This window comes from Saccoglossus kowalevskii, chromosome 20, assembly GCF_978046115.1.
Source record: "Saccoglossus kowalevskii chromosome 20, keSacKowa6.1, whole genome shotgun sequence".
In the NCBI taxonomy this organism is placed as follows: Eukaryota; Metazoa; Hemichordata; class Enteropneusta; family Harrimaniidae; genus Saccoglossus; species Saccoglossus kowalevskii.
In genome coordinates this window covers 9,489,468-9,514,893 of record NC_140660.1, presented here as the reverse complement: position 1 = coordinate 9,514,893, position 25,426 = coordinate 9,489,468, and the positions used below count along the sequence as shown (strand labels likewise).

The 25,426-nt window shown below is 38.1% G+C and overlaps 1 protein-coding gene across 1 annotated transcript; it reads right to left on the bottom strand.

The window, feature by feature from the left end:
• Positions 1 to 1,723: 1,723 nt before the first annotated feature.
• Positions 1,724 to 24,235, bottom strand: LOC144358034 (uncharacterized). Its single transcript, XM_085494356.1, has 8 exons — positions 24,226 to 24,235; positions 23,023 to 23,100; positions 21,165 to 21,406; positions 15,294 to 15,452; positions 5,069 to 5,230; positions 4,393 to 4,551; positions 2,045 to 2,203; positions 1,724 to 1,903 (listed from the first exon to the last, which is right to left on the bottom strand). Exons 1-8 carry the CDS (start codon positions 24,233 to 24,235, stop codon positions 1,724 to 1,726), a joined length of 1,149 nt encoding a protein of 382 aa, XP_085350482.1.
• Positions 24,236 to 25,426: the final 1,191 nt, after the last annotated feature.

Below are 25,426 nucleotides of genomic sequence, written 5' to 3'. Positions count from 1 at the left end.
CCTATATGTGTAATATCAAAGCTATTCAACTTGTGGTTTTCTACAAGAAGTCAAAAATATCACTTTTTACCAAAAATGACAAAAATATTCATAAAAATTAGAGAATTTAAGATATCATCATGAAATGAACAAATCTGAGAGAGAACCACATTTAGTACTATATATGTAATATCAAAGCAATTGGACTTGCGGTTTTTAACAAGAAGTCGAAAATATCACTTTTTACTAAAAATGACAAAAATATTCACCAAAATTAGAGAATTGAAGATATCATTACAAAATGAACAAATCTGAGAGAGGTCCACATGTAGTACTTATATATGTAATACCAAAGCAATTCGACTTGCGGTTTTCTACAAGAAGTAAAAAATATCACTTTTTACCAAAAATGACAAAAATATTCATAAAAATTAGAGAATTGAAGATATCATCATGAAATGAACAAATCTGAGAGGGGATCACATGTAGTACCTATATATGTAATATCAAAGCAATTTGGTCTTGCGTTTTTTAACAAGAAGTCGAAAATATCACTTTTTACTAAAAATGACAAAAATATTCACCAAAATTAGAGAACTGAATATATCATTAGAAAATTAACAAATCTGAGAGAGGTCCACATGTAGTACCCAAATATGTAATATAGAAGCAATTGGACTTGCGGTTTTTAACAAGAAGTCGAAAATATCACTTTTTACAAAAAATGACAAAAATATTCACAAAAATTAGAAAAATGAAGATATCATCATGGAATGAACAAACCTAAGAGAGGTACATATACACCAAGTATCAAAGCATTCAGGCTTGTAGTTTTCAAGAAGAAGTCGAAAAAGTAAAACATTGACACGGACGACGGCCGATGATGACGGCGGACAATCACTCATATGATAAGCTCCGCTCAACAAATTCGACAGCGGAGCTAAAAATCACTAATTATTTGAATTTTGAAATTAATATGCATGGATATTTACTCAAAGCTAATCAGATCTCTGCATTGTCTTATGACATCTGTGTATTAAGTTTCATTGTAATGTGATGATTCGTACTTGAGATATCAGTAGAAAAGTTGAAACTTGACAAATCATTTAGCAAATTAGGTTTTTAATATGCATGGGATTTGTACCAAAACTAATTAGGTCTGCACATTGTCTCTGAGCATTTGTGTATTAAGTTTCATCAAAATGCTACTGCAAAGACTCCCATTGTGTGCTTAATACACACATGGAAGATATGCAAATATAACAATATAACTCACTGTTGCCCTTACAATTTTTGTGAATTTTGAGTCGCACAAAGTTCTTCAAAATATCAAACTAGTGCAAATAATCATTACTTAACCTAAATGAAACAGAACTGAACAGTACATTGAGAAAACTAAAACCTTTGATCGACTAGCAGCTAGGTGGAGGTCAATGGCTTACTTTAAGGGTCGATACTGTCGGAAAGGAGACACATGTGTGGTGTTCATGTGTGGTGTCATATGTGTAAGATTGTATGGTTTTCATTCTTGTTTCCATTTAGGTAAATAATTGTATTGAACTACATTAGTGCCCACTACTTTCAATTATCCTTGTATTACACGGATTGTGTAAGTTTACAAAGTTAAGAAGCTGCACATGAGGTGGTAAAAATATTGCATGTTATTTGGTGTTTTGGGTTGATATTTGACCTTATTACCATGTGACATCAAAATTGGAAACAAGATAAATAGAGACGGTGAATTTCACATAGTAGCATTGTTTACCTTTTCTTCCAGATGTCGCAGACTTGACATTTGTGGTTTAACATCTTGTTCTTCCTCTTCATGATTCTTTTTTGCGTCAAGTTTATCTTCCTGATCCTCACAATTCTTCTGTTCATGCTTCAGTTCATCAGTGATGTTTTGTATTTCTATTTGCTTTAACTATGTTTGGAAAAAAATACAATTGTAAAAACAATCTTTTGATTTTTGGTTAATGTTCGACCTGACCCTGTGACCTTGTGACAATGTAATTGGGGAAGACATAAACAGACAGAGGACATTTTACATTGTAGCACTGTTTACCTTTTCATCCAATGTATGTTGCAGGTTTGATATTTGTTGCTTAAGGTCTTGTACTTTCTTCTCAAGATTTCTTTTTTCTGCAGCTAGTACTGTTGTCTGACCATACAATTGTTGCTGTTTAAGCTTCAGTTCTTTAGTGGTATTTTGTATTTTGGTTTCCTTTAATTATGTTTGGAAAAAAAATACAATTGGAAAAAAAAATGTTTGTAAAATAAAGTCACATATGTATCATATAGAGATTCTAGAAAATATATATACCGGTACCATAGATGCTTACTGAAGCACACATGCTGTATTATCAAAAATATGACTTGAAAGACAAACATACCATTTAAAAGTGCATTGCACTACTAATAGAGCAAATGCAGTACTGTCCTTTTTGTATTTCACACTTGGTTAACATGGGTGTTTTGAACATTCACAATTATTATTAATTTTTAGACTGGTGTGTTTTTATGTAACAAGACCAAAAAATATGTAAAAACTTGCAAATGATCCAATAAATACTGAACTAGGTATGACTTTTACTAAATGGAGAGCAAGAAATCAAAAGGGTGAGGTATGTGTAGAACTCAAGATCGGTACTCTGCGTCGCCAGAATGAGCCATCGAATTATCCCAAAATGAGCATTGTGCGCCCACTAGATGCGCCATCATTTTGCGCCGTATTCTGCATGCACTAGATGTGCCATCATTCTGCGCCGTATTCTGCGCGCCTCATTTTGCCCCATCGAGGAAGAAATTCATACTGTGCCCTATTCTGGGTTCAAAATGAAGTTACGGCAATGATTTTCAAACCTGTTTATCAACGCAATTAATCAGGATATTTTTATGTCAAATACTGTTATAATATTTGTAGAGACATCGAAAAGTAGAAAACTATTGGAAACGAAAAATTATTCTGCAATCTTTATTCGCATACGAACCAGTTTTGTTTTCAAGGACGCAATCTAGGTCAATTGTTACAAAGTTTAAAAAACATTTCCATTCTTGATCTATTGAGTTTACAGCTCTTTTTTTATCGAAATTGCCCACTAGTTGGGCTATCATTCTGCGCCATCGAAAAGCATTGCAATGTTGTTTTATATGATGCAATATAGGTCTCCTGTTACATAATCAAAAAATGTTTCAATTCATTGTACTAATTCTCCCGGCCACTTTTGTATTTTATCATGCGATTTTCATGCGAAAAATCCAACTTCACACTTGCATGTTTTTGCAGTCTAGTAGTTAAACAAGCAGCCTGTCGGCTGAGATAGCTCCGCTGTTAGCAATGCACATTGCAATTAAAAAACATTAGAAAATGAACAATATGTATAATATCAAAAGAACAGGTTTTCAACAAAAAGTCACTTTTTACTAAAAATTAAAAAAATATTCACTAAAATTAGAGAATTAAAGATATCATCATGAAATGAACAAATCTAAGAGAGGACCACATGTAGTACCTATATATGTAACATCAAAGCAACTGAACTTGCGGTTTTTAACAAGAAGTCGAAAATATCACTTTTTACCAAAAATGACAAAATTATTCACCAAAATTAGAGTATTAAAGAAATGATCATGAAATGAACAAATCTGAGAGAGGTCTACCCAAAGTACATATACACCAAGTATCAAAGCATTCAGGCTTGTAGTTTGTAGTCGAAAAAGTAAAACATTGACACGGACGGCGACGGACAATCACTCATATGATAAGCTCCACTCGACAAAGTTGGCAGGGGAGCTAAAAAAACAGACGTGCTTATGGCTTTACACACAACTGTAATTCGAACAGCTTCATACATCTTACTTACTTTTGTTTTTATTAATATTATCACACAGTATCGAATTATTTTTGTTTTACTTCTAATGTTGCATATTGTTAATTTATTTTTGTTGCATGTTTTCATTTGCCGTTCTATTCCCTGCCACAGTTTCATCTGCATGAATTTTCTTTTTTTTTAAGAGATGTCCACCCCAATTTTTTGGCAACTCTATGTTCAGAATCCTGGGCTCCGGATGAATATGATAATATATGGTATGTATGGAATATGGCAATACGTTAAATACCTCACCACTGCTGCGGCGTGAATTATGATTTTTGAGTGGCCAAATGTATTTTGACAATCTGGAAACATTGATTTTTAGTACCACGAATTTGACAATGCTCAAACTGCGAAATAAACACAGAATTCTATCACGACCACCAAATCCTAAATAAGATAAACCGTACCACAAGAGAATGATTGGGCAAGTGTGTATTTTTCAGACAGGCAGTCTGAACCTGTGACCTTGTGACATTGTAATTGGGGACGACATACACGTAAACAGTCAATGATAATTTCACATCATAGAACTGTTTACCTTTTCTTCCAGTGTATGTTGCAGGCTTGAAATTTGTTGTTTATATCCTTGTACTTTCTTCTCATGATTCATCATTTCTGTAGCCAATACTGTTGCCTGATATTCACATTTCTTTTTTTCACAGTTCAGTTCATCAGTTATTATTTGTATTCCAGTTGCCTGTTATGTTGCCAAAAAAATAGAATTAGAAAAAAAAAGTAAAGCCACAGATGTACTGTATAGAGAATCTATAAAATATGCACACCATATTATGCTCCATTAGACAGAGTCACACACACTGGATTATCAACAATATGACTTGTTGGTAATCCTTTTTTTAAACTGTCTTCCCTCATAATAAAGCACTGGTAAATAAATTTACTTAACTCTTTTAATATTTGTTTATCTTTTAGTTTTAGTATGCTTATACAATTTTCATTGTCAGAGTAATTGTCCTGGAGTATGTTGTGTTTGTTGAAGAGGTCATCGCTATCTGTTTTGTAGTAATTGCATTGTATAAGGAAGTGTGTAATTTTAAACTGGTTGAGAGCCCACATACTAAGTAATAAGAAATTAATATTAATAGGTGATCTTTGGTTAATATTTGACCTAACTCTGCCTGTTTTTGCCCTTATGACAATGTAATTGGGAACGACATAAACAGACACAGGAAATTTTACATTGTACAATTGTTTACCTTTTCATCCAGCGTACACTGCAAACTTGACATTTGTTGCCTAAGGTCTTGTATTTCATTTTCATGACTCCTCTTTTCTGCAGCCAGTACTTTTGTCAGATCATCATCACATTCCTTTTGTACGCGCTTCAGTTCGTCAGTAATACTTTGTATTTCAGTTTCCTTTAATTATGTTTAGAAAAAATACAATTGGAAAAACAATTGATTTGTAAAGTAATGTCACAGATGTACCACATATTACATGTATGCTCTATTAGACACACAAGGTATATTATCAGAAATATGACTTGATAGATGCACGTCATTTACAATGTGCATTGCACTAGTAATAACTAACATTGACCTTTTGAACATTCATTTTTAGACTAGTGTAATATAATACAGGAAAATATTTTTTAAAAACAATCTAATAAAAGATAATACTGAACTAGCTATTACTCTTCCTAATAACCAGGTATGCGTTGCATGGTGAGTGGTTAATACCAAATTTAATGCAATACCTCTGTAGAAGAGAACCATACTAAGCATAATTTAGTTATGTGTGTATGATATGTATAAAGATTGATCGATGTGTATTCTTGTCTATTTACATATGCATATAAAAGTGCTAAAACTATTGAATATTAATTAGAGGGTTTTCAACTCGCCTATTCTACAGTTCATACCCACCATAGACTCCGGTCAGTCAAAATGACTAAATTAATTAATCTGCGATTCAGCCAATGAGAGAGAAATCTAAGTCAGGGTAAGCCACATGACCTCATAGATTTTCTTTCACATCATAAAACCATGTGACCGAGGCAAGACTGGAGACACCATCTTGCCTTATGATCACTTCTGCTTTATTTTTCATAAACGAGGACAAAGCCAATCGCTACAGAAAAGTGGGGTGGTCAGGAGGGACCTGGAGTCTATGGTGGAATGAACTATGTGAATAGCCAAGTTGAAAAGCCTCTGCCTAAATTCACTACCCACTATATACTCCGGTCAGTCAAAATGACTATTTTGAACTGTAGGCAGAAAGGTGGCGGGTTTTCCGAGCAAAAACAGAAACAATAAAGGGTGTCCCAGCCTGGGACGATATTCCCTACTTATGACTACCACCTAGTTAAGATCAGTGATTTACAGAGTCTTACCTTGCCAGTGTCATCCCCATAACAAAGCAGTTGCTGATAGGGTGACATGCCCGAGGACGCTAGACCCAGAGCCCAATTCGTGGGTGGCTAGCATTCCAAAGAAAAAGAGGCCAAAACAGTTCCTCATGAGGGCATAGATCGAAAGCGAGACCTGGGCACGTCCAATGAGTGCTGATGAGAGAAACTTTTCTGTACAAATTTGTAGCGGAGACTACTCTAACGCCTATGCGTAGGGATCCCTGCAGTCGTCTGGGCGGGTCTACAATGGGGGCCACCCCAAAATGACCCTCTTCAACTGTTTTAGTGTATCTTAGGTAGTAACTGGTAAAGACGTTTGCGTTCTCCAAAAGCCCATCATCAGTATATGCTCGAGGGAGGCACTTGATGCAAAAGCCAAGAGTTAGCGATCACACAAACTTCATGCACTCGTACTTGGTATCTCTGTAGACCCTGTGTCGAGGATGCCAGATGGTCATAAACCTCACACACTGTCATTGTCATCCACCTGAAAATGGAAGTCAGGGAGGCTGGTCTGTCCTGCTAACCATGGCTATAACACATAAACATGTGCTTGCTGCATTGCCTCAACACCCTAGTACCGTTCTCATAGTAACTCAATACTCGAACTGGACAAAGAAGCAACTCCTCTTGATCCTTCAAGTTGACAGTATTGGCCAGACAGGAAATGATGATCGGCTAAAGATTGTGTCCTTGGATTTGGATCTTGGCAAGAAACCTGATTCGTGTCTTCAGCAGGGCTTGATTGTTCATAAAGACTGCACAAATGTTCGAGAAGGACTAGGCCCCTACCTCAAAAACACGCCTACCCGAGAAAGACTGTTTTTGACGTCAAATATTTTAGTGGTGCTGAACCCAGAGGCTGCAAGGGTGGTCTGCTTAAAGCTGAAAAAACAACCGACAAGTCCCAATTGGGTGATTCCCTCGTTCAGGGTCTAGGTCTCTGATGGAAAGCAGGAAACCGTCTCTTAATAATAGGACAATCGGCTAGTCTTGTTCCCAAAGAATTTATGAAATGGTCGAAACGATCAGCTACCTGGCCAACAGAGGAATGGCATGGATCAAACTCCCTTCCACTACTTCCATCAACGTACATCCACCATTTTGGGATGTAGGCTTCGTTGGTGGAATCCCTATTCACCCTGGCCAGGTCATTTGATAAACCTGAGCAAGTCAACTGTAAGCCTTGATGTGTGTAAGTGGTACAATGCTGGGCACATCGGCAGTGCGTAGTTCGGTTGGAACAGCAGATACGGTAAGGAAGCACCACTGGTGTTTCGATTAACATTTCCAACAGCAGTGGAAACTAGGCCTTGCTTGGCCAGCTGGCCGCCACCAGCGTCAAAGTGCAGGTGCGCGATAGTGAAAAAGGAGGAAAGGCGTACATGTCCATTTTGGTCCACAGGATTGACAAAGTGTCCCTGGTCCGGGATCCTGGATGTACGTTGGGAGCTTGGCATTCTGGGGTGTGGTGAATAGGTCTAACTTCGGACGGTCCCACAGCCGAAACAGTCTGGAGGCTACCCCTTGGAGTATCTGCCACTCTGTGTTTTGGAAATGGAATCGCCATGAGAGAGCGTCCACTTGACTGTTTTGCACCTCTGGAAGGTGATGTGCAGCTAGCTCCACAATGAATTCCAGGTACCAAATTTGCTATGCCAGAACTGATGGTGATGGGAATCTGGTCCCCTCTCCTTGTTGATATAGGAGACCACAGTTGTGTTGTCCGTGCGAGCAAGGCTCTAAAAGTGTATCAGTGCTAAGTGCACTGCTTTCAGTTCGAGCCAATTGAAATGGTGGCCCTGAACCCAATGCAGGGGCCATATTACTTGGGCTTGTTCATCCAATAGATGCGCTCCCCAACCTGTGAGGAAGGCATCTGTTATCAGAGTCATAACCCTGCATGAGGTTGGCAATTGTCGTCTACCAGGGCATCCCTCACTTGGTTCGAGAAAGTTATTCGCTTCTCCAGTTCCTGTAGGTGCGCCTGGTGCTGTAACAAAGTGTGCTGTACTGGGTGGCTGCGTAGGCAGCTTGGGGAACTACCCTGCAAAATGAGGTCATCATTCCAAATATACACATCAGCTCTTGGAGAGACACAAGGGGAATGTTGACTAATCGTTCGGCTAGGCTGCTTAGTGCTAGGCAACAAGACTGCAATGGTCGTACCAAGCCCACCTCTGTGTTGACTCCATGTCCAGAAACCCAAACGCTGTGCTGGGTGTGGATGGGACTTTTTTTTAATTAACTAGGAAGCCCAACTGATGTAGTAAATCCTGTGTTAGCCTTACTTGTTCAGCCAACAACCCCTTGTTTTGGTTGTGTAGCAACCAGTCGTCTAGGTGCAGGTTGATGTGTATTGACACCCAGTGCAGCAGCAGCACCATCTGTTTCAATAGTCTGGTGAACACGTATGGAGCCGTGCATAACCCGAAGGAGAGCACCCTGAACTTGACTACTTGGCCCAAATAGGCGAATCGAAGGAGTACAGTACAGTTCTCGCGGAAGCTTTGGCTTCACTTCAGCTTCACCTTCGCTTCAGCATCGCATCATTATGGCATTGTTATGGCTTCAGCATGGCTTCAATGTCGCGACATTAAAAAGTTAGGCGGTTATCGCTTCGCTTCATTGTGGCCTCATTATGGCGACAATGTGGCATCAGCATCGCTTCATCAAACAAAGAAGTACTCTACTCATTTCCCCCAAACCTCTTGACCACTTCCGCTTTTGACCGGTCAATTTCCGTTTTATTTTCGACCGTGCAACAATTCGGACTACTAAAAATTTTCTGGTTTTCATAGATCACGGTTACTAGTTTAGTAACCGTGCATAGATGTTGAACAACCGTCAAAAGTTCAAATACTTTTTGTTTTAACTATCTATAATTATATGCACGCAATCTGACCCTTTGACCTAGATTAGGCTGGGATTGAATATTTTATTTTAGACAATATTCCGACGTGACGCACTGCTACAAAATGTATTCAACAGAAGTACAACATGGTTGTCTGGGTTTCTTTTCCTGATTGTGTTGAGTTTACGATTTGTATAATTATTGTTGTTTCCCCCCAAGCAGAAGACAAGCCGAAGGACCATGAAGCTAAATAGAATTCCCACGCATGGACGTGGACTGAGTGAAAGAAAATATTTCTAAGGCTAAAATAAAAATGACCTACTATTACATCTCTTTGTGTATTTGTCAATTTTGTATATATTTGGTATGATCGTAAATACCTAGAAAAATCTCGTCTTTCGTTAATAATTTCATTTGTTTGAAATGTCTACCGACCGTAATTTGTTTCTCCAAACGGTCCCGACGTCCGTCATTCAACACAATCAGCATTTATTTATCGCAATTCATGGGGATCATGTCCCGTAATTTGCGGGCTGTAAAACCAAATAATTAAACAAGTACTATTTATTGTATTTTTGTTTTACCTCGCGAAACTACAACAGAGCGTAGAGTTGTCGCGGTTAAATAGTCGCCTTGAAATCGATGGAACTTCAACTACTAGTATCCATTTCTCACCTTGATATAAAAAAATCGAAGAGCATCGGGGGATATATTATTAACCAGTCTTACGAATCGCTAGCTTTATTTTATTCGAATTTATAAAATTCATGAGTTTTCGACATTTGTTGGCAACTTCCGCGCTAAAATGGTTGAAAATGTGGGTGTGTTTCCTCGCAAAGTCCTGTTGATAATACGGACTAATATGGTTCTGTGACCCAGGTCGTGCTCCGATCAGGTGACTATCAGCCAATCAATGATGTTGTAACAAAACATATTTAACGCAAATTGAAGGGTCGTCGTACCATTTTTTTTTTGTGCTGTGACAGGCTTCGCAATTATTCACTGGAAAACATCGGTTTATTTTGACAAATGGATGGGATTTTACCTCAGTTCAAAAAAAAGAAAAAAAAACAGGGCTGAGATACAAATCAGTTTTGCAAGTTGGGAAATAAGGTAAACCAGACTGGGGTCGATGATTTTCAGTATCGAAGGACTTCCGTGTGAATCATGATTTTCAAATTGTTCATCGGCTGGGGACCAAATATTTACGCCACACGAAATGAACACGTTTTTTTTTTTTTTCTGAAGCCCAATAAATTATTTCTGCATGTCAAGTGCTATTCGATTTTTTACAGGGCATGTGGCTCGTTTTCATTCGAAAATATGTTTGTGAGAATACTTTTAAAGTACGTATAGATCGAGCTCAGATCACTGATCGTGACTCAATTTTGAGAATTGGTTGTCAAGTTTTACCAGACTGACGCCACCACAACCATCCAATCATATGTTGGAAATGTACGCACTTGTTTTGGAACTTTGTATCAAGATGACTGGCGACGACGCCGACGCACCAGGCGGCGTACGTGTGTGTTGCATGTTTTAGTAGTTGGGGCATGGGGTAGGACTCGGCTAAAACTAAACGAAACACAGAAAAATACCACCGAAATGAGGAATCTGAATCTGCTCTTCTAGCAGCAAATAAAATGAGCGAAAAACGGTAAATTTTATAACAAGAACAGTTTCACTTCGTATACAGCAAATTGTGTTGTATCAGAACGACGATTGCATCGTGTGATTTGAATTTATCACGATTTTCCTTCCAGTCAATATGAAACTCGTCACCTTGCCGATTGTAATGTACTTCGCAAAGTTTTTGGTGCCCAATACTCGCAACACTAAAATAATTAAACAAGATATCATTTTAAAATGTCATAAATACTCTTGATCATATTATTTTATTCGCCTTGAATTTCAAATCGATTACATATCGAACTTCTGTACATGTTTTTGTCTACTGCCCTTCTGCGTGCAAATAATGAGGTCCAACTCATGTCACAATAAGTTGAAGCTGATGCCATGTTGATGCCATGAGACTGCGAAGCTGAGGCCACGATGATGCCACAAAATAGCGAGGCGAACACAGCTTCAATTTTCAATGACGCAAAGCTGATGCCACAATGATGTGATGCTGAGGCGACAATGAAGCCATGCGTAGGCGACAATGATGCCACAAAAGCCAAAGCTTCCGCGAGAACTGTACTGTAGCTGACTCGCTGGATGCATCAGTATGTACAGGAAAGTACTGCTCAAGCCTAACGAGGCTAACCAGCAGAAACAGAGCTAGAGAGTGAAACAGTGCTTGGTGTTTCCAAAAAGCACATACTGATTTAGTCTGCATCCACCAGTAGTCTTTGGAACCACCAACACTAGCAAGCAGAAGCGTGCTGGGCCCTCTATACTGTGTATAGTGCCCTTTGTAAGCAAACTGTCTAACTCATGTCGGATTGCTTCTGATGACTTCAACGGGGGCTGTTGACAGGGGAGGTGGAGATTGCAGCGGGATCTTGTAACCGTGCATCTTCCACCCGGAGAGTCCAGGGATCTGTTACGCAGTGTCTCCAAGCCAGATCACACCATAATCTATGTGGGTTTGGCGGTGATCTCTCCTCCGTGGGAAAAGCCGAGACTCTTGTATCCTGGTTACTCCTGGTCAGTGGGTGCCAACTTTAGTCTTTACATTTTCTCAGCTTGGGGTCCTTTCAACTTGCTCTTCACAGAAGCCAAACTGGCCTGAGGGTCTCACCTGTTCCAACTGGTCAGTGGGATTTCAAAGTATCGAGACTGCTCTTTCCATCCTCAAATGAAAGCGTATGAGGCAGGTCCACTCTGCGTAAGTGAGGCGGTAATGCACCCTGTGATTCAGTTCGTCTACGAAAACAACCAAAACAGCATCCCACTCTACAGAGGCAGCCTCTGGCGCGTGAGCTAGATGACACTGCAGGATATCCTGCATAGTCGTCATAGATGAGTATGCTGGTCTATGAGGCTGGTGTGTTCCGCCTTTGAGACTTCAGAGTGCTTGAGGCGCAAAACAATGAGTTCCAGTGGGCCGGTCGAAAACTCGAAAATTGAGGGTCGCAACTCTACTCTCAGGGCGGGGATTGACTTAACTGCCGAAATATTCCATGAACGCAGCCATCCCCCTTTGCTTATTCTACTGAACCAAAATATTGTGGTACCAGGTTCAGGGGAAGGAACTTGGGGATCCGGTCGTGCATGAGATTTGGCTCCAGACTCTGCTGGCTCTGGAATCAAACACTGCCTTGATTGGGTAGCACTTGGTCCAGCGGAAAGGGTTAAGAATGAGATTGTTTCACCCTTGGGACTTAGGGCTCTATTCCACAGGGTTCGCCCATCAACACCATCTGTGTGTTTCCACCAGGACATGGTCGGACCAGGAGTCATGCAGTTTGTTTTGTTTTGAATCCCACCGTCTGGATCCCTGAAGTGACAGCACTACCGAGTGACTGCTTCAGGATGGAGGATGGGAATAGGATCACTAAGATTGATGTTACATACATCACCCCCACAGCGTGGCTCACATAGTCGTTATGAAGAACAGTCTCTGAAGGACCACCCGAGGTTGCACACGCCAAATCAGATATCGCCTAATCAAGGGCATGCCTGAGACACATCTGATGGCCAGGCCAGTCCCCTCATGGATCGTCAGCGGGTCTGAGTGACAGTAATGGTGGCAGGACTCAGGAAAATCAAAGAAATCTCAGAAAGGACTCCTGTGTGCTAAAAGTATTGAAGACACATTTTTTAACAATTAATTCAAAATTACTTGTATTTGAGATATTAATGGAAAAGCTGAAAACTAATTATGTAAATCAGGTAACTAATATGAACAGATTTGAGTGTAAAACTAATAAGGTCTGCGTAATGTAATATCTATGTACCAAGTTTCATTGAAATGTGATTAGAACAAAAAAACTATGAATTATTATTAGAGAATTAATATGAACAAATTTCAACCAAAAATTAATCAGGCCTGTCTATTGTCCTAGAGCATTTATGTACCAAATTTTATTCAAATGTGATGATCATTAATTGAGATATCAGCGTTAATTAATTATGTTAATTAGGTGATTAATAAGCATATATATTTACCAAAAACTAATTAGGTCTCTGCATAGTCCTAGGATCATTGAAATGTGATGATGAGTACTCTTTAAAAGTTTCATTAAAAATCCAATTGGTGGTTCTTTATATATCAGTGGAACATTCATGGACAAAATTAACTAATTATGCAAATTAGGTAATTAATATCCACATTTACCCTAAAACTAATCAGGTCTCTGTATAGTCCTAGAAGATCTATGTAGCAAGTCTCATTGAAATATAATGATTAGTACTTGAGATATCAGGCGAAAAGCTGAAAATTAACTAATTATGCTAATAAGTTAATTAATATGCACAAATATTTACCCCAAGACTAATCAGATCTCTGCAGTCCTTGAGTAACTATGTACCAAGTTTCATTGAAATGTGAGGATTACTTCTTGAAATATCAAAAGCTGAAAATTAATTAATCATGCAAATTAGATAATTAATACGTAATGATATTACCCTAAAAACTATCAGGTCTGTGAAGTGCCTTATGACACCTATGTACCAAGTTTTATTAAAATGTGATGATTACTACTTGAAATATCAACAGTTGAAAATTAATTAATTATGAAAATTAGGTAATTAATATGTCCTGATATTACCCTAAAAACTATCAGGTCTGTGCAGTGTCCTATGACATCTATGTACCAAGTTCTATTAAAATGTGATGATTACTACTTGAAATATCAAAACCTGAAAATTAATTAATTATGCAAATTAGGTAATTAATATGTACTGATATTACCCTAAAAACTATCAGGTCTGTGCAGTGTCCTATGACATCTCTGTACCAAGTTTTATTGAATTGTGATGATTAGTACTTCAGATATCAGTGGAAAAGCCAAAAATCGATTAATCATTATGCAAATTAGGTAATTAATATTGCACAGATTTTTACCTAAAACTGATCAAATCTGTGCATTAGATAAGAGCATCTATGTGCCAAGTTTTATTAAAATCCAATGAGTGGTTCTTTAGATATCAGTGGAACAGTCATGTAACAGCTAAAAATCAGTTAATTATCATGCAAATTAGGTAAAAATCGGAGGCTGCGAGCAGGAATCGACAAAAGGACTTGCAACAGGTCCCATAGGAGCAGACTGCGCGGATGTCCTCTGATTTGCAGTGGGGCAGGGAAACCTTGAATCCACTGCTGTAACACCTACCACTCGAAGCAGTATGAAGGTACCGATAGACAAACAGGAGTACTTTCACTCATTCTAGCACTCACTTACGCCCACAGGGCCCCCTGAATGTGTGATCAACGTGATCAGTCTCTGCAACAATCACACGGCCCTGAAAACAAATCTCAGACCTCAGAACCCCAGTTGGCATATATGATCTTGTGGTAAAACTTTGCTATGGGGGTTACCAACCCAGGAGCTCCAGAGGCAATTGCCGCAAGACCGAATCGGTTCTGGGTGAGCAACCTAGGAGGCAAGAAGATCAACGGACTGCTCTCTTTTTTCCTGTTCATTTTGAAAACTCACAGAATGATGTTTGAAGCCTGTATCACTTGATTCACAATATCGCAGTAGCTACACAGAGGCATGCATGAGTAAAACAAACTTACAGTTTTTTAAAAGCTGGCACAAATATACCCGAAAACGTGGCCGAATGCGTCATCTGAGTTTTTTGCATACAAAAAAAAAGACAGAGGCTCCAAAATAAGGAAAACTTATCCAACTAGCCACTACATCTACTGTTACCAATGGTTCACAGCTTCTTCAGAAAACTCAGTCGAAAAACTGGAGACAGAATTGCACTGTTTTTGCTACAATGCATACTCGATGCTGAGAAAAAACAGAAGTGATCACAAGGCAAGATGGCGTCGCTCGCCTTGCCTCTGTCACATGGTTTGTGATATGGAAGAAAATGTATGAGGTCGTGGGCCTTCCCCTGACCCAGATTTCTCTCTCAGTCGTTGGCTGAATCGCAGATTAATACATACAGTTCAAAATAGTCATTTTAACTGACCAGAGTCTATGGTGGATAATTGAACGTAGTGAATTGGGTGATTTTGGGTTAAGATTTGACCTAAATCTGTGACTTTGTGGTATTGTAATTGGGGACACAGTAAATGTTACATCATAGCACTGTTTACCTTTTCTTCCAGTGTATGTTGTAGGCTTGAAATTCGTTCCTTAAGGTCTTGTACTTCCCTCTCGTGATTCCTAATTTCTGCAGCCAGTACTCTTAACTGGCCAACACATTTGTTCTTTTCACTCTTCAGTTCATCAGTGATATCTTGTATTTCGATTTCCTTTATGTTATGTTTGGAAAAAACAATAGATTTGTAAAGTTATGCTCTATTAGACAAAAGCACACACATTAAATTATCAGAAATATGACTTGATAGACATACATGTCATTTAAAAAGTGCATTGCACTATTGGTCTTTCGAACATTGGTCTTTTGAACATTAATTTTTTAGATTAGTGTGTTAGACCAGACTTTTTTTATTCCTTGTTTCTCGAGTTTTTATAAGGCAATTTTTTTGAGGGCGGAAAAAAATAAAATTAATTCTTTTTTTCCATTAGATTTGTGTGATTCTCAAAAAGTTGTAAGAGAGATCATTGATCGGAGAGAAGAATTGAAATAAAATTTTATTCCATGTATAACCTTGTTTCTCATCTGCGCGAGACTTCGGTAATTTGATAATGATACTCTCACGAAAATGCAACTTGGGTTTGTTATATGCCGGGCGAGAAAAAAATTGAAGATAAAAATAAGTTTTTTTTAGCAATTCTTTGCACTTACAAGTCGGCGGGCGCAAGAAATTACGCTGAAATAAAATTTTAACTTTATTTCATTTTCGACTCCTGTTCATTCCGCGGGTTTGCGAAACAAGGGATAATAAAAGTATGGCCTTATATAATACAGGATTTTTTTTTTATTTTTGAAAACCCGCATTTCACAGATCGTGAAGCAAATTGTAATATGTGCATATGTACTTCGACGAATATAAGCCCAGGGCCCTGAAAAATTGGGGGTGGGCTTATACTCGAGGACCATCTCAGAAAAGATAATTTTTGGGGAGGTTCAAAATTGAACCATCTTCCCAACCATGAAAAATTATCCAAATTACATTTTTTGTTCACAGCGCCGGTCTTGGAGAAAAATTACGTCTTTTTGTGGAAACAAATGTGAAACAAGTTGTCATTGATTTCCACGACAATTTTTACAATGAAGTAATAAACATGTTCATAAAAATACACACATTTTATTACAATACGGTTTACATACCATCTGAATTTATGGTGCAAAAATGGGTAGGGTCTGTGGAATGTTTTCGATCGTATGGAAACTCTCGATACAAAGCAATTCCCGCCATGGTGTTTTTCATAATGATTTGACCTGAACAACTTCTTTTGACCTAACAGGTTACGTTTTTCATTAACCAATCAAAATGCTGTATTGTACAGATGAAGTTTTCCGATCATTAATGAAGTAATTTTTTTTTTCAAGTGAAGAACCACGATGTTAAAATGCAATCTGTTAACACTGGTTTCGACAAAAGATGATGATCTTTTTCCCTAAAAGCTGTTGATTCGCAGAAGGTGGAGGAAGTATTTAAATCTTTCACAGTTGCCAACAAGTCATGTCGAAGAATAGTTTGCTCATTCACACTCCATACAAGATAGTCTCAATAGACTATAATGTTCAATGACCAGGTTTTATGATTTGATGATCATGTTTTTGGCATTTCGAAAACTACTACTCAAAAGAAATATGGATTACTTCAGTATTGCAACATCGGGGTTCATCTTGAGTGAATACCAGTATAGAAAAGGGGCCAACCATGTTCTGTACGTTCACCCGCCATGCACTTTGAAATTAATGCGAGTTGTCTGTAAAAGCAGGAAGCAAACTACCGTACCAATCACGATTATTATGCAATGAAACTCTTTTACATGCTAATTTTAATAAATGTCATCGACGCTCGAAAGAATATCCTGAGCCTATACTTGGAGATGTCCTCAGATGCAGCACCATCTCTGTAACATGGCTGACCCTACGGTCTGTTGAGCTGAAAAAAATGGCGTGCATGAGGATCTAGTGTTTTCAATGGATATTCTTGAGATTAAAGACAATATGTCCATGCACGTCCTAGATCCTGTTCCACAATGCTTCATTTTGATCAATTTTTAGCATTTATACAAATGCAAGTGCTTACGTGTGATGTATTTACACTTGTATTCTCAAGGGAGAGCAGGGGCACTTGCCTCCTGGCTGCTTCTGGCCAGGGCGTGCTGATTTCGGCTATTGCGTTTTCTCCGCTTGGGGTCCAGTCTGCTTGCCATTGGTATCAGCCAACTGGCCCGCAGATTCCACCTATACCATCTGGTTGGTGGCTTCCCAAAGCTCTGAGACTGCACCCTCCATCTCCCCATCATTAAGAGTAGAAGAGGTCCCGTGACTCACTTTGCTGGCGAAAACACAAGCTCCCAAAACGGCATCCTGCGTTTCACAGAGCTAGACCATGCCAAGCGAGCCAGATGACACTGTATGATATCACACATACATCACATCATGTGCGATGTCCCGCCAACAAATGTGTCTGCTGGTCTAGGAAGCTGATGTCATTTTGACTGACTGGTGTCTATGGTGGGTAATGGAACGTAGTGAATATATCCAAGCAGGACCAAGATCCAGTTTCAGAATGGCAGAATAGATTGAATCAACACAAGAGTTAAACGAACAGCATGCATATATTACCTAAAAATTATGTGTGAAATTGGAATGTGATCAACCTAGACACCAAGATACTGGTAGGGCCGCACAGACAAGACACTGTTTCCTCGTCTGCATCCAAACAGGGACTAATAAAAGCCCACACATAAATGGTTAAAACCATTTTGATAGTTCATGGTTTTCTGTTATTTAAATGCAAATTGACATTTTTTATTTATTTATTGCAACCCTTTTCTGATCAGGGGCTCACTATAATGAATAAAATAAATAAGAGTTGTATAAATTGCAAAATCAATTGTTGCATACATAAAAGTGAAATATCTTTTACTAACTCCGTAAAAACTCGGCCTGTAAAATTTCGGCCCCTTTAAGAATTCGTTCGCCTAGTTATTTGCCGGGTTTCAGTATTTTATTTGCCTCCAAATTTTTGACTCCACTAAAAATTGACGACTTATTCGAAAATTGCGACCAGTTTTAGTTTTCCCCCAAACGAGTTTCTGGTTGTCTGAGAGATTTTTATTTTATTGGTAACGAAAGTATATTCTAAACGAAGTTTCAATAAAAACGAACACAACTGCATTGCGTAGCAGCAAATGATCATGGTTGCGAAAACCGGTCATGCTGCGTTTCACAATTGTTGATTATTACTCAGTAGTGATTATAATAATGTACACAAAATAAATTTGTTGAATTGTTATGAAATACAGATAAAATTTAACTTAGTTTCATCGTAAGCAAATGATTCTGTTCTCATATAAACGCTCGATGCTGTAGGATATCCGCCATGTTCTCTTAGGTCAAATAGGTCAAAACAATAATTAACCATTCAAAAAGCTGCATGATGTCAATGTGTTAACATTACCTTAGCTTATTTAAATATGTTAATGTTATTGAACGCAACACAGAAGAGACTTGCTGATGTTGTAGTCTGATTTTTTGGCTTGGATTTCGATGGGAAAATGGCATGATTTTTTTTAAATCAAAAAATTAGTTATTTTCAAAAAAATAAACTGAGCATTTGAAGAATAATTTAACATTGTTTACAGTGATAACAGCTCAATGTCGAAGCTTACTCATTCACGCTAGTCACAACAAGCAGCCTGTCGGCTGAGATAGCTCCGCTGTTAGCAATGCACATGGCAATTAAAGAACAGAAGATATCATTAGAAAATGAACAAATCTGAGAGAGGTCCACATGTAGTACCTATATGTATAATATATCAAAGCAATTGGATTTGCGGTTTTCAACAAGAAGTCGAAAATATCACTTTTTACCAAAAATTACAAAAATATTCATCAAAATTAGAGAATTAAAGATATCATTATGAAATGAACAAATCTGAGAGAGGTCCACATGTAGTACCTATATATGTAATATCAAAGCAATTGGACTTGCGGTTTTCAACAAGAAGTCGAAAATATCACTTTTTACCAAAAATTACAAAAATATTCACCGAAATTAGAGAATTAAAGATATCATTACAAAATGAACAAATCTGAGAGAGGTCCACATGTAGTACCTATATATGTAATATCAAAGCAATTGGACTTGCGGTTTTCAACAAGAAGTCGAAAATATCACTTTTTACCAAAAATTACAAAAATATTCACCAAAATTAGAGAATTAAAGATATCATTACAAAATGAAGAAATCTGAGAGAGGTCGACATGTAGTACCTATATATACGTAATATCAAAGCAATTGGACTTGCGGTTTTCAACAAGAAGTCGAAAATATCACTTTTTACCAAAAATTACAAAAATATTCACCAAAATTAGAGAATTAAAGATATCATTACAAAATGAACAAATCTGAGAGAGGTCCACATGTAGTACCTATATATGTAATATCAAAGCAATTGGACTTGCGGTTTTCAACAAGAAGTCGAAAATATCACTTTTTACCAAAAATTACAAAAATATTCACCAAAATTAGAGAATTGAAGATATCATTACAAAATGAACAAATCTGAGAGAGGTCGACATGTAGTACCTATATATATAATATCAAAGCAATTGGACTTGCGGTTTTCAACAAGAAGTCGAAAATATCACTTTTTACCAAAAATGACAAAAATATTCACCAAAATTAGAGAATTAAAGATATCATTACAAAATGAACAAATCTGAGAGAGGTCCACATGTAGTACCTATATATGTAATATCAAAGCAATTGCACTTGCGGTTTTCAACAAGAAGTCGAAAATATCACTTTTTACTAAAAATGACAAAAATATTCACCAAAATTAGAGAATTGAAGATATCATCATGAAATGAACAAATCTGAGAGAGGTCTACCCAAGGTACATATACACCAAGTATCAAAGCATTCAGGCTTGTAGTTTTCAAGAAGAAGTCGAAAAAGTAAAACATTGACACGGACGACGACGACGGAGACGGACAATCACTCATATGATAAGCTCCGCTCGACAAAGTCGACAGCGGAGCTAATAAACATCATACTCTTGAATAGGTGTCAATGACTATGGTAAAACATAGACTCTATTTTAGGCGTCGGGAATGATTTAAAAATCCGAAAAATTACGCCAAAATACACCTTAAAAGTCCCATTTTATTTTTTGAAATCCCATTTTATTTGTTTAATCCAAACTGCCTTTCAACGGCTCAGGGCGAATTTGCGGCAGAATCTGGTTCCTCAAATATGGGACACGTGAGCTTTGATTCTAACCGGATATATTGCACTGGGTTGGTGAGATACAAACTGTCCCAGTTGCTAAACTTCCATGTATCTTTTGTCCAAAGGGTACCTGTACTTCATTCGTAAGTTTTCCTAGGTAGTGCGAGACAGCTTTGTCTTTTGACCTATAATTTTTGTTCTGACCTGCGTCTTGATGTTTTGTTTTTCTTGTCATAGTAATCACTGATTGGTGACTTTTTTTTTGATTTTGAGTTGTTTAGGCTACAACTCGGCCACGACCTTTGCTTTTACCGTGAAACATGGGGAAGTTCATGTCAATTTGACGCTCACTGTCTATCATCCTCATTGTTTTCATTTGCTGATTTCTATTCTGAAAGATTCGACCGTCCAAAAATGCACCTTAACTTTGTCTGTAAAAACACGTCAGATTACCAACATAGATTATTTAAAAACCGGTCGAAATTTTAGAGTTTTTTTCGGTTCTTTACCATGGAACACACACACACTCACCAATACACACATATCTACTCTCTATACCCAATCTCTTCAACACAAAATATGGAACTAACAATGAGCAATTCAGTTTTCTGACATGATATTGTTTTAAAACTTAAGTATTACCTTTTTCTTAATGGAACTTATCATATCATTGAAAAGATCTCTTTCAGTCGGCGAAGGGCATCTACCAATCGGCATAAGATTAAGATATTCAATATGTCTTGGGCTTTCTGTTGTAATGGAGGACTTTGAAGGCAATCCAATCATGGGGTTAAGATATTCAATGGCATGATGGGTTGTGCTTCCAGTTCTAATAAATGCCTTGGTAACATTGACAGCTCTTACAACATCAAATATCCCAGAGTCTGTATCAGGTTAAATAACAAAAAAATAATCCCTAATGAGTTCCATGCTCACTAAACAAAATACACCCCAACGTAATAGAAGATTATGTATAAAAAAATATGTGTGAATATTCAATTATTGAAGTCATGATCAAAATATGATTTTTGATACTTGTGTATATCTAAATAGTTCATTACTCTGTTTTGTCATTCCAAATTAAGACTAGAGTGTTCACAACCATGGGGCTATTTGCTCGGTCAGACCTTTAGCTGGGGAACGTAGACCCAAGATAAAAAAGCTAAACATTTTTCAATAATTTGTACAAGCTCTTCATAGTTTTGATGAAGAATAACAGGTTTTCATCTAAATTAATTATTAAAGCCTTAAAGGTTGGACCTCATGGATAAATATGGTTTAGCAATTTATTTTCCAATCATTTCATCATCAGCCCTCAAATATGATTTTGGGGACCTAAATTTGCTTAATTTGTATCTTTCAATTCATCACTGTGAATCTAGACTATACGATAAAAATGTACCAATAATTGCAACGATATATATATACCGGGTATTATTTTCAAAGCACCAAGCCATACCTGAAGCAACACAGATGTCACTTCATTGCATCAAAAATCAAACAAATTAAATATAGATGGGTATCATGTTTGATACTATTGTTTGTGGAAACTACACACAAATTTGACAGTCGAAATAGCTCCACTGTTTTAGCAAAACCTTTAATAAAGGGCATGCATAGCTAACATAATAAGTGGTCAAAACCTTAATCCGTGCTAAGGAAACCTGCATCAATTTACGGATTAAATCTTGCACATATTGTAATACCCAGTCCATGTCATTAGCATGTGCTAACAAAGTGAGTGTGATTGCTCAGCATTAAAGATTGAATAATACATTCACAACTATTCATTTCGGTATGCTATTCCTGACATGACAATCAAAACGAGCACATCTAGAGAATATTGTTGTCCAGCTACTTCCTATTATTCTTCACTTTATTATACATCCATACATTCCGAGTTACTGTACTGAGTAATCTTAGTGAATATAAGTGAATATTCTCAACAAGAGAAATGGCTTTGTTTATATTTCATTATGAGTGTCCTCACACAAATGATTAATTTATTAGAACTCAAGTAGTGGATTCATTGGTTAAAGGATATGTCTGTGTAACCCTAATTTCACAAAAAGAACTCATTTAATAAAAGTAAATCCAAGGTGCACATGTATCAAATAACAAAACAATTGTAACAGTTTTCCAGAAGAAGTGAAAAATGGCATTTTCCCCCAAAATGAGAGAAATATTTGATAATATTAGAGAAATGAACATTCACCTAGGGTATATATATATGTATATCAAGGCAATCAGGTTGATAGTTTTCAAGTGGAAGTCGTAAATATAATTTTGTTACCATACATGTTTGCTAAAACGAGAGAATCGAACAAATTGATTGAGGTCCACCCAAGCTACCTACTATCAAAGCAATTAAGTTGGTAGTTTTGAAGAATTTGTTTTTTTTACTAAAAATGACAAAATATTTTGCCAAAAATAGAAATTTGAAGAGCTTGTTACGAAATTAACAAATCTGACAGAAGAAATAATAATAATTTTAATTTACCATGCTGTAAGAAACTATTCCTACTGCTATGACAAGGTTTTGTCAGGCGCCACCAAATAAAATACGATATACCAATACCTAAAAAAATAAAATTAGAAATTTTTAAAATTATGAATTATTAGGGTTGTACAAACCTGTTTGTTTACCTAATCATACCTACCAGAAAATCCATGGAAATAATAAATTCCATTTATTACTTGTTAGGCTTAATTACAGATGACAGCCCCAAAAGGAAACTATTAGAGAATATACCAGGGTCCAAAGATAACACCCTAGGGTAGAATTCTCGAAGAAAAAGGCCCTGATCAAAGGGGTAACTCCAGGGCAATCATGCGCCTGAGGCCTGCCAGTTTCCTTAATTCTCATAAATGCTTCTGATGCGCCACAACGGGACGCTCTGGGAGGTGGGCTGGTTCCACAGATTTTCTGGTAGGTATGATTAGGTAAACAAACGGGTTTGTACAACCCTAATAGTTTACTACATCAGAAAATCCATGGAAATAATAAATATTATTTATTACTTGTTAGGCGGAGTAGCAAGCTCACCGGGGGTGGGGAAGGTCTGATGGCTGAAATGTACATTTTTCGACATAAAAGGCTGGAATGGTCAAAAACTGAGAGAAATCTAAAACTACTCACCAACAAGAAGTCTTCTCCTGAGATACAACCAATCAGGTGACTCTTTAGGGACTGGGTGCCGAGAGTAGACCCCCCCCCCCTGAATTTAGTGAGGCTTACTGAAGCCGGCCACCTGAACAATACAATAGGGCCCTAACAATTTTAATGCATTAAAACATTGTATTGGTTGGATTCGATAGCGCAGAACAAAGCCAGCAGCGTCAAGCAAAAGGAGGCTGGTTTCGGCTGAAGGCGCCATTGTGCTAACACTTTCACGCATGGGGCCCCTTGGTGGTGTGGGCTGGATCAATGAACACTGTCTGACCCGTCACCAATGGTCCCAACCTGTGGAGACCCTCCTCCAACACTTAGAGGTCCCTCAGGTAATAGTTAATAAAGACATTCTGACATCTCCAGAATCCTGCTCGAGCGAAGCACTAGACATCAATGCTTAGTTCAGGGTTATGCACTGGGATTTGACTCCTGGCAAGAAAGCCCATTCGAGTCTTCAAAATAACTTGCAAGTTCATAAAAGAAGCACATCCGTCACTGAAGGACAGTGCCCTATCTCTGAACGCCGCTTACCTGACGCCATAGTCAACAGAAAAACTGTTTTCATAGTGACATACTTCATGTGTTGTAACGTCACTAGGTCCAACAACAAGTCCCAGTATGGAGGATTCGTTAGCCCCTTGGTGCGCGGCCTCTTCGAGCGGAAAGACTTAAGCAATTATTGCTTAACTATATTCGAGGCCAGTTTCAGTCGAGCAGATTCTGATAAAACTTGGAACAAAACTGACCAATATCTTGATCGAATAAATACAAGAACAAATTGTCTACCTCACTAGTAGAGGGATTGAGATCAATCTCCCTTCTGTTACACCAATCAATGTAAAGTCTCCATCAGAACTCATAGTAATGTTTGGTGGCGTTCGATTGTGCCGAAGCAAGGAACTTGGACAACTCTGCAGAAAAGCCTTGCACTTGCACAAGTTTATTGACAGCCTCCACACGTGAAGATGGAATAGCACGGGCTCATTGGTAGAGTGCCGTCCGACTAGGACAACAGATCCGGAAGATCCGACACTCCATTGGGGACTAAACTGGAAGGCCCAGCAACATTGGGCAGGTGGGCTCCGCTCCGCCGGAGTAGGATAGGCACACTGATTCAGAACTGCCTCCTGATCGACCGAAACCGTTCCTGCCAAGAGGGCAGTAGGGACTTACCTCCTCACATACCTCCTCTGCGCAGCCAGAAACTGGCCCATCTGCCCGAGGATCGTGGTTCGATGCCTCTGTAACCTCACCAGTGAAGGGTTGTGAAGATCTCTATCATCGATCCCACTACATTGAACAGGGAGTTGGACCTTGGCAACTCTCGATCACCCTCAGTTTGCGATAGGAGTCAAGCCTCATCTCAGTCCCTAGGGGGAGGGAAACATTTTTCACTCATAGGATTAGACACATCGCTAGCCATGGCTGGGGATTTACACTTTTTAGCATGACGCATACCAGCCTTTCACGATCACTTTCCTTCACCTTTCCACCTACCCTTACCAAATAAAAAACTGTTCTGGTATACCTTACGCATACCAAAGGTACACTATAAGTATACCAAAACAGGCAAAACTGGAGCCTTAATAATAGAAAGGCCTTACAGTGATGTCGGAAGTCAGAGTTGTTCGCCCAAACACTAGATTTCTAGAAAAGCCCAGTGAAGAAACTGTAATCTGCCTCTTTTGTCCAGTACAGCTTGCAGAGGAAAAATAATCTGTTTTCACACAGC